Below are 16,333 nucleotides of genomic sequence, written 5' to 3' on the forward strand. Positions count from 1 at the left end.
GATAATCGAAGACTGACGTCTCTTTAGTCCTTAAAACACCAAGCCTGTTGTTTAGGTCCGTCAGTTTTTTAAATATTAAACTGGCTATAGAAGCTCAACCATAGCACCATAAAGGCCAGCCGCAGCAACAAAATTAACTTTACTAATAACAGAAATAACACACAGATCAACAGTGACCAAACCTTTTCTCATCTCATCGTTCTCTCAAGTCTTGGCTTTCAGGAGAAAAAATATTGTTATTGAAACAAACACACAACAGAAACTATTTCCATGTTTCCACTTTTTCCTCATTTCCAGTTATTCCTGCTACTATTTACCTGCTATGCTCACTAAACCAACTCCAGCTCAGCTGCTTTGTGGCGCCACCGTGCATCAGAAACGTCTTCTTGGCTTTATTCCAGCCATAGAGGAGCATTATTTTTCTTCTTTTCACACACACATAGAACTTTCTGCTCACTGGTTGATCTTTGGCTGCTCCTGATTGGACGTTACCGTCAATCTAAGCTCTCTGATTGGTGGAAAGTCTGACAGGAAGTGGCTTCATCATCATGTCCAGGTCTAAATAGAGGTCTCTTAGCAACATAGTAGTGATGGTGATGTTTTTATGGTGAAATGTGATAAATAATGTTATCATGGATCATTGTGGATTTAAAATGCATCAGGAGTATCTTCGGTTCCGTTTCCACCAACGGGTGCAGATGTGGGCTGTAAACTGTAATCTTGTTGCATTTCCACAACCAACCGTAACCTCAGCTACACAACATGACGCCATCGTCTTCCTTCAAGTAGAACCAAAACATGACTCGGAAACAAAGGAGGAGGATGGCGGCCATGCAGCAGTTGGTTCGTTCTTCTTGGCGGTGCCTCATGACGCCTTTTTAAACAGATTCCATTTAAAAAATCTGTTGCTCTAAACAAGTCGTCCCTGCTTTGTTTTTTTTGCCAGGTCACACGGGAAGTGACTTTTCTTTCCCTCAACCAATCAACGGATTGCAGTATGTCAAACGCCACCCTTTTGGGTCTGGTTCGTCAGACTGGTACTCCAACGGAAGGGTCCTAACAAAGTATGAGGAGCCGTGGCGGGTATTTGGGTACCCTTCCCAGTTTTCACTTGTGGAAACAAAAAAAAAACATCCCGACCTGCTCTGCTCCCATCGGTGGAAACGGGGCTAAACTTATTTTAGTTCAGGTTCCACATTTATCACAACCTGATCTCCAGTGGGTTGGAGCAGTAAAATAACAGCATAACCTACAAATAACCAAAACTCCATTTTTTAGAACAAAGAAGCACATCATCAAGATGGCTGCAGTTCATTCACTAAACTTTTAAAACACACGGAGAAGCTGAAATTTCTGAAGAAAAATCTGAAGTTTCAACAGTCTCACGTCTGTTTACCATTTCCGTGTTTATCTGACTTCATTATAGGAAAAGTACAATTTTATAAATGACATTTTCTTCATTTATACAATTTTTTCAAATAGATTTTTAGAAATGAAATTGATGCATTTTCTAATAATTGAAAAAGTATAAAATATTTTAACTTGGTTGTTTTACATATTTTATTTGACCTCCATGATGCTGTGTGACCAGCTGTGATCATCGTGAGCCACGACGCTCGCCTCATCACGGAGACTCAGTGCCAGCTGTGGGTGGTGGAGGACTACAGCATCAACCAGATCGACGGAGACTTCGATGACTACAAGCGGGAGGTGCTGGAAGCTCTGGGAGAGACCATGGTCAACAAGGTCAACCCCTGATGCGACTAGATCCCGTCTGGATCCTGCTCTCCTCATGGACTCAAATCAAATCCATCCACTCCGGTCCTTTTGGACCCGGCTGTTAAATCATTTATGACTTTATTTCCAGGAATAACCTGCAAAGCTCAATAAAAGGTGTTTTCCTCATATTTATTGTACAGTTGTGTCCTTACAGTCAAAACAGGTTTAACATCCAGCATCACTTTAAATAAGCTTTATAAGTCTTCTTGACCTTCGCCACGTCCCTGCTGTCAGGTGTGATTTCACCGTACCAGCTGTACCAGATGCTGCCTGACAGCAGACATGGTGGCGGCGGCGTGGACCCAACGGCATGGTGGGAATTGGAGTAGTCCTCTCCTGAAAATTCCACATGGGGAATTTGAAAGGGAAGTAAGCCTGAAAGGAGAAGACGAGTCATTTCACCACAGAATGTCTGCAGGTCAAGGTTCTAACATTTAAACCCCAACTAAAGGATCAGGTCGCTGTATAGAAGGTCGGTGAACAGAAATCAATGATTTCTCAACCCATATTTTATCCGCAATAAAACACAATCTGGAAAAAGTTGGAACAGGAGCAACAGCTGGAGGAGCATTTAACAACTAGTCAGGTTAGTTGGCAACAGCTCAGTAACATGACTGGGTATGAAAAGCATTTCAGAGAGGCAGAGTCTCTCAGGCCAAGCTGGACAGATGTTCACCAATCAGACAAACTGGGTCTAGAACCTGTGAAACAATTTCAACATAAAATTATGAAGACTTTGAAGATCCCACCATCTACAATGTGTAATATCAAATGATTCAGAGAATCAGGAGGAATCTCTGTGTGCATGGGACAAGGCTGGATGCTGGTGATCTTCTGCATTAAAAGCAGACATGATTCTCTACTGGAAACCACTGCATGGACTCAGGAAGACGTCCAGAAACCACTGTCTGTGAACACAGTTCACCCTGAAACCCACAAATGCAGGTTAAAACTCCATCATGCAGAGAAGAAGCCAGATGTGAACAGGATCCAGAACCAGCTTCTTCCGTCTTCTCTGGACCAAAGCTCAGCAGCTAGAATCCCGCATCAGACCAGAATGAGAACATTCCTCTCATAAAACTCCAACTGGTACTTTTTACACCGTGCCGAACACCACCCAGGAACTACTTTTTACACCGTGCCGAACATCACCCTGGAACTACTTTTTACACCGTGCCGAACATCACCCTGGAACTACTTTTTACACCGTGCCGAACATCACCCTGGAACTACTTTTTACACCGTGCCGAACATCACCCTGGAACTACTTTTTACACCGTGCCGAACATCACCCTGGAACTACTTTTTACACCGTGCCGAACATCACCCTGGAACTACTTTTTACACCGTGCCGAACATCACCCTGGAACTACTTTTTACACCATGCCGAACATCACCCTGGAACTACTTTTTACACCATGCCGAACATCACCCTGGAACTACTTTTTACACCGTGCCGAACATCACCCTGGAACTACTTTTTACACCATGCCGAACATCACCCTGGAACTACTTTTTACACCATGCCGAACATCACCCTGGAACTACTTTTTACACCGTGCCGAACATCACCCTGGAACTACTTTTTACACCGTGCCGAACATCACCCTGGAACTACTTTTTACACCATGCCGAACATCACCCTGGAACTACTTTTTACACCATGCCGAACATCACCCTGGAACTACTTTTTACACCGTGCCGAACATCACCCTGGAACTACTTTTTACACCGTGCCGAACATCACCCTGGAACTACTTTTTACACCGTGCCGAACATCACCCTGGAACTACTTTTTACACCATGCCGAACATCACCCTGGAACTACTTTTTACAGACGTGTTGCTGCATCAGATTCACCATCAGCTCATATTTTCCATTAAATGGTAAAATGTCTCAGCGTTTTGCTACATATGGTTTCAACACCTGATATGTTGTTTATGTTCTATTGGGAATAAAATGTGAGTTGATGAGAATCATTTGAGGCCTGACTTTTCTGGAGTTAAAGTTCAACTTCATCCAAAAACGTGGGCTTCAGGAGACGAGTCTGGAACTTTACTGATTTTTAACAACCGTTAGTAACTTGGACCTCCAACCTGCTGAGGAAAGTCATGATGTTGACTTCAGAATATGCCCTCGGGGTCAATTTGAGGCTTTCTGTGTCACACAGTTTGATCTATGACAGAAACCTGCAGTGAATGAGGTCAAACTACCGCCCTCCTGTAGTTGCTGCCCATTTCGTACCGTGATCTCGAGCCATCACGACGGCCTTGTCCAAATTCTTCTGCTGCTTCATACACACACCTGTAGGGAACATCAGAGGATCAGCAGCTGGCTCCTCACCTGTGTGCAGTAACAGGTAATGTGGGGACTCACCTGTTCTAATGGGGTCATACACCATCCCAGTGTGGGGGCTGATAAACTGCTGCAGCAGCTTCACGTTCTGCAAAACAACAAGCACCTCTTCAATTCCCCAACCATCATCAGTCAATGGTTCGTAACCATAGCAACACAAACATTTCATCACAGACAGACTGAAGTCTGAGGAGCAGAAACCTGAAGTTCAAACTGGACTTGAGCCACCCAACCAGATCAGGGTCGTCAAGGAAACCTCAGGTTAATGAAGCTGCTTCTCTTAACAGTTTTTATCACCATGGCAACAGATGCTGTAAACCCCACCTGCTTCAGAGCAGGATAAACAGGTGAAATCTCTGCTTCCTGACCAATTACATCTTTTAGAAAATGGAAGAAAAATTAACTAAATCTAAAAGATGTGTGTGGAGGTTGGAGTCTGACTGTAAGGTCAGTTTAATCTGAGGGAGCTTTTAAAACGAACTCAAACCTCTGGAAAACTAAACCCCCGTCAGCGGGTGAAAGCTGGATAAATCCGCTTCCCATCACCGATACGTTGCTGCTGTTCAGCATTTAAAGACGAAACTTTCTGAGATACTTTGAAAACACACCTGAGCCGGTCCTAAACTTTTAAACAGCTAATGAATGTTTGAGTTTAAATGAAGTTTTCAATAAATTATGATGCACCAGACTGAAATGTGAACACTTGTACTTTTTGCTTTACTTTTACCGCTTTGATTACTGCAACTCCCTTTTTTACGGCCTTGATCCGTCCTCTGTGCACCAACTGCAGCTCGCTCACGGTGCAGCTGCTCGCTTGCTTACAGGGAGGAGGAGGTGTTTCGGGGTTTTTCTCAGCTAGATGATCCTGCTGGTTGTTTCTCAGAGATTCATGATACTGTCAGTAGTCACTGCTGGTTCTTACCAGAAATGATCAGAAGACTGAACTGCAGCCTGCAGCGTGACAGACAGGTCCACTTAGACCACCTCAGAGTGGAACTGAAGCTGACATGATGTAAACGTGTAAATCTGAGACCAGAAATGAACTGACCGTCTGTCCAGCTGAGATCGGACCAGAAAAGGACACACGTCAATTCACCATGAATGAATAATAAATACAAGCATCCATTGGCTCTGACAAGCGATACGAACGTCTGACTTGGTCCAGCAGGTAAAGACAACATGATGTTAGCCTCACTTAACAGCAGACTGGAAGCAATGGGAGGGTTCACTCAGCTGTCTGGAACAGCTGGATGAAATCTGCTGCTCAGATCTTTGCTTCTCTCTGAAATAACGTCATCCATGTGTATATATATATATATATATATATATATATATATATATATATATATATATATGTTATACATGCAGAGGGGAGAAGATGACTTACCTGATGGTGGATAATGATGTTGGGATCTCGACAGATTGGACAGGGGTTCCCACAGATCTGGTCTCCTCTCTACAGAAACAGTGTAAGTTTATACACAATTAAGACACTACAGAACCAATCCATGTGGTTTCTATGGGTGTAGACTTACAATGCAGGTCTTGCGTGTCTTCTGTGGGGGAATGCCTCCTTTGTGGTTCCTCCTGTAGCTTGCCCACACCGGACTGCTTCCATACTTCTCGGCATACTCTGTCAGAGGACAGAAAACATGGCGGATCTGTATCTGTGCGGGCTTGACAATAATTACCTGTTCCTTCCCACCTACCTTCGCTCTCGAGGTAATCCCAGGGTCGGTCCTTGTATCGGGTCTGAGCCTCGGAGGTCTGAGAAGCAGCTTCATCGTGTAGAGACGCAGCTTTGCAGAAACACTGGCTTTGACGTGCAGACAGAGAGGGTCCAGTCCTCACAGGTGCTCTCTGCAGATAGGACTGAAGAGAACAGAAACACACCTGACACGTGAACACAAACTGTACCACAAACCCCAGGAGATCCACGCGCACCGATGTGTTTCGTTCTCCATCACACCAGGCTAACGCTAACAACACATCATCACAAAGTTTTTATCAGAATTCAGGAAGCCAAATCATTGCTGCAAACTAAACGCTGTCAACTTAATATACATATTGTAATAACACACTCGTATAATACCTGGTAGTGACGAAATGGTTGTGAAATTAAAGTTGATTTGCAGCACAAACTCCGGATGATCCGTATAGAGGCGGCCATTTTTCCTCCAAGTGGGGTTGAAGGTGAAAGTTGAAAGATGAAGCGATTTGCAGGTGTTTTAAACCTCAATATTTGAATTAGCTTAATTCCAAATTAAATGATCGTAATTATTATCATGATAATTTATACATTTTAAAACTTTATTCTGGCATTTAGTCATTTATTCTATGGCTAGAGAGACGTAAGCAATCTTCAATCCATCAATTCTCTCTCTCTCCCTCCCTCGCTCTCTCTTTCTCTCTGGCTCTCATGTGACAGCCAACCCGGTCGCCATTTTGAAGAAATATTAACTTTTTTTTTTTTATTACATGGCTAATTAAATGTAGCTAAATCATCAAAGTCTACTGGTATTTTTTTATAATGTCATCAGATATCCAGAAATATAACTCTTTAAAAGGAACTACTCAAAAGATTTTATGATATAATTTCCCCCTCGCTGAGATTCACCATTATGTCCTTGACTGGAAAGGCAAGGTCGGCAATCGGCCATTTTGTTTCAGTGAAAATGCAGAAAAAACATTGGTCATGACGTCAAAAACGTCACGCAGTATAAAAGCTAAGTCCCTCCTTTTCGAGCTCATTCCTGGATTTGGTCAAAGGTAAGTGAAGTCAGCAAAAACTAGACAAACTGTGAACGCGTCATTCCTCTTTAAATGCGAAATTACTGATGAATGAATTACAAAAGAGATTAAAAATTTCTTTATTATTTAAGAACGATATGAAGATATAAGACGTTCAACAGTAAATGTTTGTTTTTTGTGTGTTTCCACAGGTATGAATTTGTTTTGCCGAAGACTGATCCGTCGAGGACTTTGAACAACTCTTCCCAATTTCATATTTTTTCTTCAAGTAATGGACATTTGATTACTATTTTTGCCTCCAGTTTGTTCCCGAAGGAAAGGCTAGCATTTAGCTATCACAGCCCCACCCATAAGAAGTCTTTCAGTTAAAATTAAAACCATGAAGGTTGACGACATAAACTTGATGAAATGAGAGCAATAAGTGCCTGAAAAGCACATCATAATAGACCTGAGACGCTGAGGATCTATAGTATCAATAGTAAGTTGATTTTGAAGTTGAATTGACTCGATATTCATCAAATGAAAATTGTCGTAGATAATAGGCTAGCTAGCGGTAGCTGGCTAGCAGGCACCGCGAGTTAGCTTGTTTCTTGGCAACCAGTATTCTAGTATGAGCTCACACGGAAAAGTGGACGGACGCGCAGTGCGCTGTCCTTTTCTTGTGTGAGACGGATGGTCGAAATGATAAAATAAAATATAAACGAAATTCGTTCTATAAGCAATCTGTTCATAAAGATTGCCTTAGGCATAGATGGAAACCTCACAATATGAAGTCGGACTTCTTGCCTGCCAAATATGCTTTGTAGGGGCTGCTCCAAGGAACGAACACCCACCGCAATCTGCACATAAAGATTGCGTTAGGTTTGAGGAGGTATTTGCTGAAGCAGTGTGTGTGTCGATAATTAAAGCACAGGGACACTGGGCATCATTTACACGGCAATCTGCGGATAAAGATTGCGGGATGAAGATGTGGTGGATATGGCGGCTGTCTGCTTCCCAGCGGGCTCGTGATGTTTTTCCTCGGAGCAGCGTTTGGACGTTTTTGTTTTTGTCTAAACTTGGGGGGAACAGCCGTAGATTCTTTCCCCAGCGCTGCGGCTGGTTAGAGCGTGTTTCCGCGGTGTCTGGCGCCGCCTGCTCTGTTTACCGTGGTGGCCATTGTTTGAAGAGGTTGTTCCGTCGCGGAAGCGGTTAACGGAGGGAGGGCTGTCACAGAGCTGCGCGCGCCCTCCCCTTTGTTAAGGTCGCAGTGTGGAGAGAGCCTCGCTTTCAGCCACTCAGAGCTGGCCTTATGTAACCCAGCCTGTTTTTACTCCTGTGTCTTCTTGTAGTCCAAACTTGTTGTGTAACCACCATCAACAGTCCAGTAAACAACCTTGTTTATTGAACTCTCAGCTGCTGAGTGGTCATATGGTTTACTGGTGATATGTAGGACCACCACAGTGATGCTTCCCCACCTAAACCAGGGTCATGTTTAACAATGACTGTGCGTGTGTGTATGATATGTCTGTAACACTTGTGATATTTCCAGGATTTTGGGTTATTTGCAGTGTTTTGGAGGTCTGAGACTATATAAAACTTCTACTACATTTACACGGGTAAGACTTAACTGATTCCTCACACCCGGCATTTCCAACCAAACCAATTCTAATGGAAAATTCATACGCAGTTTGGCACAAAAACAACTTCATTCAGCATAAATGTGGAAAAATAAATGCATGCTTTTAAAGCTCCGTACACCCCGTGGAGATGGTTGTGAAGGGCTACTTTATTGTGATTGGATTAATTCCAGCATATCCCCTCTGGGTTTATTTACGGTTTAATTTGTGGAGGTCAGAGCCATTTCCACAACTGTACACGGTAGCAGTGTGTTTGTGTCCCAGATGGTGTGGAGACGTGAATGAACCAGTAGGTGGGAGTAAGTGGCCTCAGGTGTTCTCTGACGGGATGGCTGAGAAGTAAGACAGGACAGATCAGTCTCCTGAAGGCTTCGGGTGAAGATGATTAATGATCCAATTTCCAAGCATTTCAGCCTTCATCCAGTTAGCTTCCGTCTCAGGGAAATCTGAATCCCTCATCTTCTCATCAGATACCGTGGTGATAAGTGGGAGCAGGATCACGTTATGTCTGAGTTAACAATTAAAAGAGAAATTATTACTGATATATGTATGTTTTTAAATGATATTTATACCTTCACTGTGTTTTGTATCTTTTTATACTCAGTAGCAGTTAAAAGTGTGGACACCCTTCAGATGAACTGACTTCAGACTTGTGGTGTAAACGTTATGTTCAAGAGTTTCTCCATCATCAGAGAAACATTTAAATAAAAAATAAAAAGTGGGTTTAAGGGAAATTTGATGATGTGTGTATCAGTTTTATAAACGTGCAGCATTGCTCCTCTCTGAATGAAACATGGTGGTTTCTGACTCCTAACATGAAGCTGGTACCAGAACCAGAGACGCCGTCTGCTTCTGAGCAACGTTGACCAGGTTCAGATGGACTCGTGGTTCCACATGGATCAGATGGAGACCTGGAGGTTTAGATTTGTGTAAACATGAGTTTGGACGTAAACGGGGTAATGACATCATGCTTTGTGTATTTGGCAGGCAAACAGTCTTCATGTAAACATCAGATAAAGTTTCTCCTATTTGCTGAAAATGTGATCCCGCCTTTTCATGTGTATATTCATTGTGTGAAGTGTGTGTTTCAGACATGGCGGGAGGACCAGTAGACCCCAGGGAGATTCTGAAAGGTGTGGAGGCTCTGCTCGGAAAGGATGGAGAACTTCGCAGCCTGGAGGGGGTCCCAGAGGTGTTCAGGTGAGGATCTTGCCCGTCCCATGATGGACCTCTGTGTCTTCACGTTAACACCTGACTGATGATCTGCTTTGTTTCTACTTGCAGTCTGATGAAATCTTCCACTAAGATGGTCAGCAGATGTATGTACCTGAACATCCTGCTGCAGACAAAGTCCCACGATGTTCTTAACAGGTATGGATCTGGTCTTTTGCTGTTTTCAGCTGGAAAAATTAGAATAAAACATGATTTAAATCTGCTGCTCCTGTCATGCAGGTTTATCAGAGTCGGTGGTTACAGGCTGCTCAACTCCTGGCTCACCTACTCCAAAACCACCAACAATACCCCTCTGCTGCAACTTATCCTGCTCACACTGCAGAAGCTGCCTCTGAAGGTCGACCACCTCAAACAGGTACAGCCTCAGCCCGCCGTTCAGAGCTGGATCCTGCCATCTTTGCCTGTCTAACCCTCTTTTTATCTTGTCCCAGAACAACACAGCCAAACTGGTAAAGCAGCTGAGTAAAAGCGCAGAAACTGAAGGTGGGTTTGTCTTGGTCTGCAGTCTGAACTGCTGTTAACCAGGCAGCAGTGAGATCTAACCCCGTCTCTTGTGTTTTCAGACCTCAGGAAGCTGGCGGCCATACTCGTAGATGGTTGGATGGCTACGATTCGTTCCCAGAGTGTGTCAAGCAGCAGCAGCTCTCCTGCTGGTAAGCACACCCAGATCACCAGGACTTTCAGGCTCCTCCTCCTGACACCGTGTAACCGGCTCCATTTCTGTTTCAGATAAAAAGAAGAAGAAGGAGGAGAGCAAGGTGCCAGTGAGGGATGTGAAGGAAAAGAGTGGAGATGAGGAGAAGAAGAAGGAGAAACCCAAAGCTCACGCTCCGAGCCACACTAAGATCCGCTCCATAGGTACGCCTGAGCTGAGCCGATGAAGAGGCTTCAGATGGTTCTGATCTGCTGTATAATCATCATTGTATCTGTGTTCAGGACTAGAGATGGACGCTCCCAACCCCGTCCCAGCAAAAAAGACCCCCTCTGCCCCCCAGCTGGGTGACAAGTACAATATAAAGCCCCCCGTTTTGAAGAGGCCCAGGTAAATCACCCTCCCTCTGTTCATGTTGTTGCTACTCAGCAGTGCCCCCTGGTGGCCAACTGACTCCTCTGCTCTGTTCCAGCAGCGCCGGACCTTCAGACGCTCCTCCTCTGGAGAAGAAATACAAACCTCTGAACACGCCGTCAAATTCTGCCAAAGAAATCAAAGTCAAACTCATTCCAGCACCACGTAAGTCCACGTACGTCGTCATGACAATGAACTGTGTCAGAGCAGACACTCATGGTGTGTGTGTGTGTTTACTGCAGCCATGGAGGCCACCGGGTTCCTTGATGCCCTGAATTCTGCTCCAGTTCCTGGGATCAAGATCAAGAAGAAGAAAGCAAGTGCTGCTGCTCCTGCCAACACCAAGGCTGTTTCACCCACATCTAACAAGGTTCTGACCCAGTCTAAGCATCTTCTACCAGCACATCCTCAACTTTCCTCCACACTTTATCTTCATAGAGTCCGTTCCCTCCTAGAAAAGCTCCAGATCCATCTGAACTCTAGAAACTGTTTTCCTTAAGACCAAGTTCTAGTTCAGGGCTGCTGCTAGACCTGCTTCTGAGCTGGTTCTAGATAGGAACTGAATTAGTTCTTCACCACTTTTACCACGTTTGACCCTCTGACAACCTTCTCCAAACCCTGACCCCAGAAATGAAACCATAAACACCAGCTGACCGTGTTAAATCCAGTTTAAACCCAGGTTAATCTGGATCATAAACCCAGGTTAATCTGGATCTGGATCATAAACCCAGGTTAATCTGGATCATAAACCCAGGTTAATCTGGATCTGGATCATAAACCCAGGTTAATCTGGATCATAAACCCAGGTTAATCTGGATCTGGATCATAAACCCAGGTTAATCTGGATCTGGATCATAAATCCAGATTAATCTGGATCTGGATCACAAACTTAGGTTTAGCTGGATCTGGATCACAAACTCAGGTTTAGCTGGATCTGGATCACAAACTTAGGTTTAGCTGGATCTGGATCACAAACTCAGGTTTAGCTGGATCTGGATCATAAACTCAGGTTAATCTGGATCTGGATCATAAACCCAGGTTAATCTGGATCTGGATCATAAATCCAGATTAATCTGGATCTGGATCACAAACTCAGGTTTAGCTGGATCTAGTATTTAAACCCACATTAAACTGGATTTTAAACTGGTTCTAAGTCGGGTCTTGGCTCTGAGCCAGCATGAGAGCCAGCTTTGTGGAACCCTGTTCATCATCCATTTTCCTGTTTTCAGGCGAGTCCGTTTGACACCAAACCTGCTTCGTACTCTTCATCCTCTGCTAAACCATCATCACCAGAAAGTGCTGCTTCCTCGGCTCCTGCAGATGAAAACCAGGAGCCGGAGCAGCCTGGGACCCCGGTTCCCTCTGAAGACCCAGAAGCTGCTGACAGTGGTGAGGGCCAGACGTTTTTCCTTTCAGATTATTGCTGTTTTTGTTTTTAAGATTCAGTTCTCTAGTTTCCACTTTCATTCTGTCCTCTGAAACCTTCCATCTGTCAGTCGACATGAAGCCACCTGGAAGGTTCAGCTTTAGCTTGTTTTATTACCTCCACTCTGAAGGTTACACTCTGAATGAATCAACATCGGCTTCATTATCGGTTGTTCATGACCTCTTCAGGTGAGAAGCCCAACGCCCTGGCAGAACCTCGAGGAGAAGAAGAGAACCTCACCAAGAAGGGCAAGAAAAAGAAAACTGTTCACTGGGCGGAGGAGGAGCAGCTCAAACACTACTTCTACTTTGATCTAGATGAGACAGAGAGAGGTAAGGACTGGATCTGTAATCGTGGGTCTGGGATGAGTAAGAGGTTGGAAAATTACAAAAAAACACCGATTAAAAAAATGATTTGGAAATCATCTGCAGCTGTTTTTTTAACTGCATCGTTCTTCTTCAGTCAACGTCAACAAGATCAAAGACTTTGGTGAAGCTGCCAAACGAGAGCTGATGATGGACAGACACACGTTTGAGATGGCTCGCCGGCTGTCACATGACACCATGGAAGAACGGGTGCCCTGGACCCCCCCGAGACCGCTGACCCTGCCCGGCGGTCTCGGGGTCACCCCTGGAACTAACAGCACAGAGAAGCTGACCCAGAGAGACCGAGAGAAGGGCATCCTGCAGGAGATCTTCCTCAACAAGGAAAGGTGTGACGCTGCACCACAGCTGCTGTTCATCTTCCAGCTGCATGTTTCTTTAACATTAGAATACTGATTACTCTTTGTTTTTTAGTGTTCCCGATAGTCCACATGAACCAGATCCAGAACCATATGAGCCCATGCCCCCACGTCTCATCCCTCTGGACGAAGTATGTATACATAACCCCCCCCCCCCCCCCCCCCCCCCCCCCCCCCCTCCAGACATATGGCTATTCTCTCTGGTTCCTTTAACCTGTCTGGTTGTCACTGCAGGAATTCTCTAATCTGGATGATGACTACCCTGAGCCCATGGACACCACATCGCAGCAGGACCCGACCCAGACAGAGAGCTCCAAGCTGCCCCCCGTCCTGGCCAATCTCATGGGGAACCTCAGCAACACCTCACGTAGCCCACAAGCCCCCAGCAATGTGAGCAATCCGGTTCCTCCACCAGTCAACGTCCAAGAGCTGCTTTCATCCATCATGGTAAACATCTGAAGCTCATTCTGTGTAGAAAGGCACATGTAGGGAAACACACACCTGTAGAGAAACTCATCTGTATTGACTCTTACTCTGTCTGTCTTCAGGGGGCCTCTGGGAACCAGTCTACGGAGGACCTGATCAAGCAGCCCAACTTCTCAGACAAGATAAAGCAGCTCCTGGGCTCCCTCCAGCAATCCCCGAACCAGACCGGACCCCCACCAGGTATGTCAACCCCCACTTCTGCTGTCCCAGCTGGACTTTGTCCTGGACTTTGTCCTCACTGTGTGATCCATCTCTGTCCAGTCAACCAGGGACTTCTGGGACACAACCCCGCCATGAATGCCATGAACACCATGAACAACATGCACATGCAGATGCCCATGAACGGCGGCTACCCACCCAATGGTGCACCTGGCGGTCCCCGCTTCAACCACCCCCCACCCCCCCACGGCCATGGTCCACCTTCAAACCCCGGTGGAGGTCCCCGCATGATGAGCCCACCGCCGGGTCAGGGCAGAGGAGAAAACGGCAACTACTGGGGAGATGACTCAATGAGGGGGGGACCACACAGAGGGGGGCATTTCCACCGAGGAGGGCGGGGTCGAGGAGGAGAACCGGGCTTTAGGGGCCGAGGACGAGGAGGACCAAGAGGAGGGCACAACAACGTGAACGGTAGGTTGAGGTGTCGTCCTAGTGGACGAGTCATTACAGGACTGCTCCATTATGGAAACATCTAAACCAGGATCAGCTAAACTGACTAAAACGGCTGCGAATAGCTGTGAGACCGCTAATGGTTTATTGTTTCTGACTGGAAATGAGCTACAACCACAAACTCTTAACACTTAATGATCATGTTCTGAGTGTACTCTCACATATATATGACCTACTCTCAGAAGTAAATTATGCTGGGACCAACAGGGACTCAACTTTCTGGCTTGTAGGTGCTTTTTATTGAAAGGGGTGCCTACAAAGACACAACAGCGAGTCCCACTTGGTGAAGGGAAGGGTCGTATAGCAGCTCTGCTGCTCACTGATCATAATAGTAGTGATTCATGCTTTCACCTCAGTCCCCAAAAGTCTCCAAAAGCAGCCGAAAAGGCTCTAACTTGTGTCTAGAGGGGTCTGAATACTTGATAAATATAGCAAAACATTCACTAATGGTGACCGCTCCGATGGCAGAAGGCCTACTTCTGGTATTTGTCCTGTTTTGCCTTTGAAAGAGGGAGAAGTGCGCTCGTCATTCTGAACACATGACCGTATCATAGACTGTATGTAAAAGATGGACGGAGCCTCCATGTCACCCGTAGGTTTCTGAAGAACAAAAGTGAAGCTCGTTGGGCCGAAAACAGGCAAAGAGGTAGCTGAGAGGGGGACTGTGAAGGTGGGGGTGGATGATTTACAACCATCAAACTCCGAGCTGCCTGTAGCTAAGAGCTAACCGGGCTAACCCCGAGCAACAGTAGCTAACCGGTTAACGGAGGAAGGCAGGCTAAAGCTAAGCCTCGCTGTTAGCCGGCTAAAAACCGCGGTCGTGCTGCACTCTCCCTTCTTTCCGTGGATATTGGATCTCTGTCAATCATAAAGACACGCCCCTAATTATGCCGTATTTCAAGATGAAATAACATCCCAACGGATGAGTTAGAAAAAAAATTCACCCCCCTCACAGTTGTCTTGAAGGTAAACTTGACCTGTTAATCCTAAAATGGATTTTTGTACCAGGCTTTAAACATGTTTATTTCTTTTTAACATGGGAGTCTATGGGGATTTGCTCTGTTTTGGAGCCCCTAGTGGACGAGGGGGGACCTGCACTTCTTTTGAACTTCCGCACAGGCTTCACATTTTACCGGTGTAGGTTGCTGCTTGGGACAGTCTAGAGTGTAACACGGCGATTCATTATTTTGATATTGTGAAATCTAAATGAAAATTTCCCAGACTGACTCCATGTTGTTTCTCCTGCAGACATGTCCAAGAGGCCGGTGTGTCGACACTTCATGATGAAGGGAAGCTGCCGGTACGAGAGCAAATGTGCTTTCTACCACCCTGGCGTTAACGGACCACCGCTGCCCCCCAACTTCCCTGCTAACCAATACAACCAGCACCCCCAGTATGGACACTAGGTGGCGAGCTACCACCTTCTTGAACAGATTCTGGTCCGATCGGATCCGAGGGTTCAGAGTTCCTCTGAGACAACAGGACTTTTTATGCGGATTAGTTTTAACAGTGAGACAGAAACAAGCCGCCCGTCACTGATGTCCTCAGAACCCAGACTCCTCTAAGCCAGATGTGATGCTGCTGTCCGACCCGGATGGAGACCCCACCCCCTCACACCATGACTGATGGGATACAGTCCTGTCCCGGTTCTGAAACAACAGCATCATCTTTGTGCCGTGTAATTTTCCACCATGACGAACTCTGAGCTGACCAGGAAGCTCTGACGGGTTTTTCTTCAGCAGCATGAAGTGGATGTGAGGAGCTGATGAAGCTCAGACTTCAGCTGAGAGGGAGACAATCATGATGTGATCAGCTGATCTCAGAGCTGCTGCCTGTCACTCTTATGTGAACCCAGGAAGGGTTTGTGTTGTCAGTGTTTGATGATGATGAGTGTTTTCTGTGAAAACATTTTTCTGTCTCCTGTGGGACTGTAAGAATGTAATGTTTCTTGTTGTTCCCTCCACCTTTTCGTTTCTTATTTAATACATTCTTTGAGTTTGGACCAGTTTAAACTGGTTTGTATAAATCTAGAACAACATTCATGTAAATTCATTTTCAGTTCAGTTATTTTCTACACAGCGTATTGAATAAATGTCTAAATACACACGTGGCTGCGTTTTCTCACACATTACAGATAACATCTAAAAATACATCAGTGATCTATGGAAGGAAACCAAGATGTCTCCTTTCTAGTAAAAGCAGAGCTG

General features: G+C 45.3%; 3 protein-coding genes across 6 annotated transcripts in view; 2 read left to right on the forward strand and 1 right to left on the reverse strand.

The window, feature by feature from the left end:
- The window catches only part of abcf1 (ATP-binding cassette, sub-family F (GCN20), member 1), a 29,396-nt gene extending 27,489 nt beyond the window's left edge, over positions 1–1,907 (forward strand). For both annotated transcript variants that reach the window (XM_042012259.1, XM_042012260.1), the window contains one exon: positions 1,592–1,907. In XM_042012259.1, coding sequence (XP_041868193.1) covers positions 1,592–1,758 — 167 coding nt within the window. In that variant the 3' untranslated portion in view covers positions 1,759–1,907. The remainder of the gene's footprint in view (positions 1–1,591) is intronic.
- On the reverse strand, positions 1,895–6,740 carry mrps18b (mitochondrial ribosomal protein S18B). The gene is made up of 7 exons (XM_042012340.1): positions 6,227–6,740; positions 5,844–6,006; positions 5,670–5,767; positions 5,522–5,590; positions 4,156–4,222; positions 4,024–4,083; positions 1,895–2,154 (listed from the first exon to the last, which is right to left on the reverse strand). The coding sequence occupies exons 1-7, from the start codon at positions 6,302–6,304 to the stop codon at positions 1,958–1,960; spliced, it is 732 nt and encodes a 243-aa protein (XP_041868274.1). The 5' UTR covers positions 6,305–6,740; the 3' UTR covers positions 1,895–1,957.
- A 336-nt stretch (positions 6,741–7,076) lies between these two features.
- Positions 7,077–16,230, forward strand: ppp1r10 (protein phosphatase 1, regulatory subunit 10). 3 transcript variants are annotated; one of them, XM_042012262.1, is made up of 18 exons: positions 7,077–7,363; positions 9,584–9,704; positions 9,789–9,875; positions 9,957–10,092; positions 10,169–10,220; positions 10,301–10,390; positions 10,467–10,595; positions 10,674–10,779; positions 10,862–10,968; positions 11,046–11,173; positions 12,033–12,192; positions 12,418–12,561; positions 12,692–12,941; positions 13,027–13,102; positions 13,206–13,418; positions 13,520–13,637; positions 13,719–14,087; positions 15,375–16,230. In XM_042012262.1, coding segments are annotated over exons 1-18 (2,445 nt in total). In that variant the 5' UTR covers positions 7,077–7,362; the 3' UTR covers positions 15,533–16,230. The 3 variants fall into 3 exon arrangements, with proteins under 3 accessions (XP_041868196.1, XP_041868197.1, XP_041868198.1); XM_042012263.1 differs by having other exon boundaries at positions 10,865–10,968; XM_042012264.1 differs by having other exon boundaries at positions 9,596–9,704.
- Positions 16,231–16,333: the final 103 nt, after the last annotated feature.

This window comes from Melanotaenia boesemani, chromosome 17 (genome assembly GCF_017639745.1).
Source record: "Melanotaenia boesemani isolate fMelBoe1 chromosome 17, fMelBoe1.pri, whole genome shotgun sequence".
Classification (NCBI taxonomy): Eukaryota; Metazoa; Chordata; class Actinopteri; order Atheriniformes; family Melanotaeniidae; genus Melanotaenia; species Melanotaenia boesemani.

Excerpts from the sequence above, each read along its gene's own strand:
- mrps18b (XM_042012340.1), bottom strand. The coding sequence starts at position 6,304 with ATGGCCGCCTCTATACGGATCATCCGGAGTTTGTGCTGCAAATCAACT. Across the intron at positions 6,007-6,226 it reads AACCATTTCGTCACTACCAG|TCCTATCTGCAGAGAGCACC; the intron begins GTATTATACGAG and ends TGTTCTCTTCAG. Across the intron at positions 4,223-5,521 it reads ACATCATTATCCACCATCAG|AACGTGAAGCTGCTGCAGCA; the intron begins GTAAGTCATCTT and ends GTTGTTTTGCAG.
- ppp1r10 (XM_042012262.1), top strand. Across the intron at positions 10,093-10,168 it reads AGGTCGACCACCTCAAACAG|AACAACACAGCCAAACTGGT; the intron begins GTACAGCCTCAG and ends ATCTTGTCCCAG. Across the intron at positions 10,969-11,045 it reads CAAACTCATTCCAGCACCAC|CCATGGAGGCCACCGGGTTC; the intron begins GTAAGTCCACGT and ends TGTTTACTGCAG.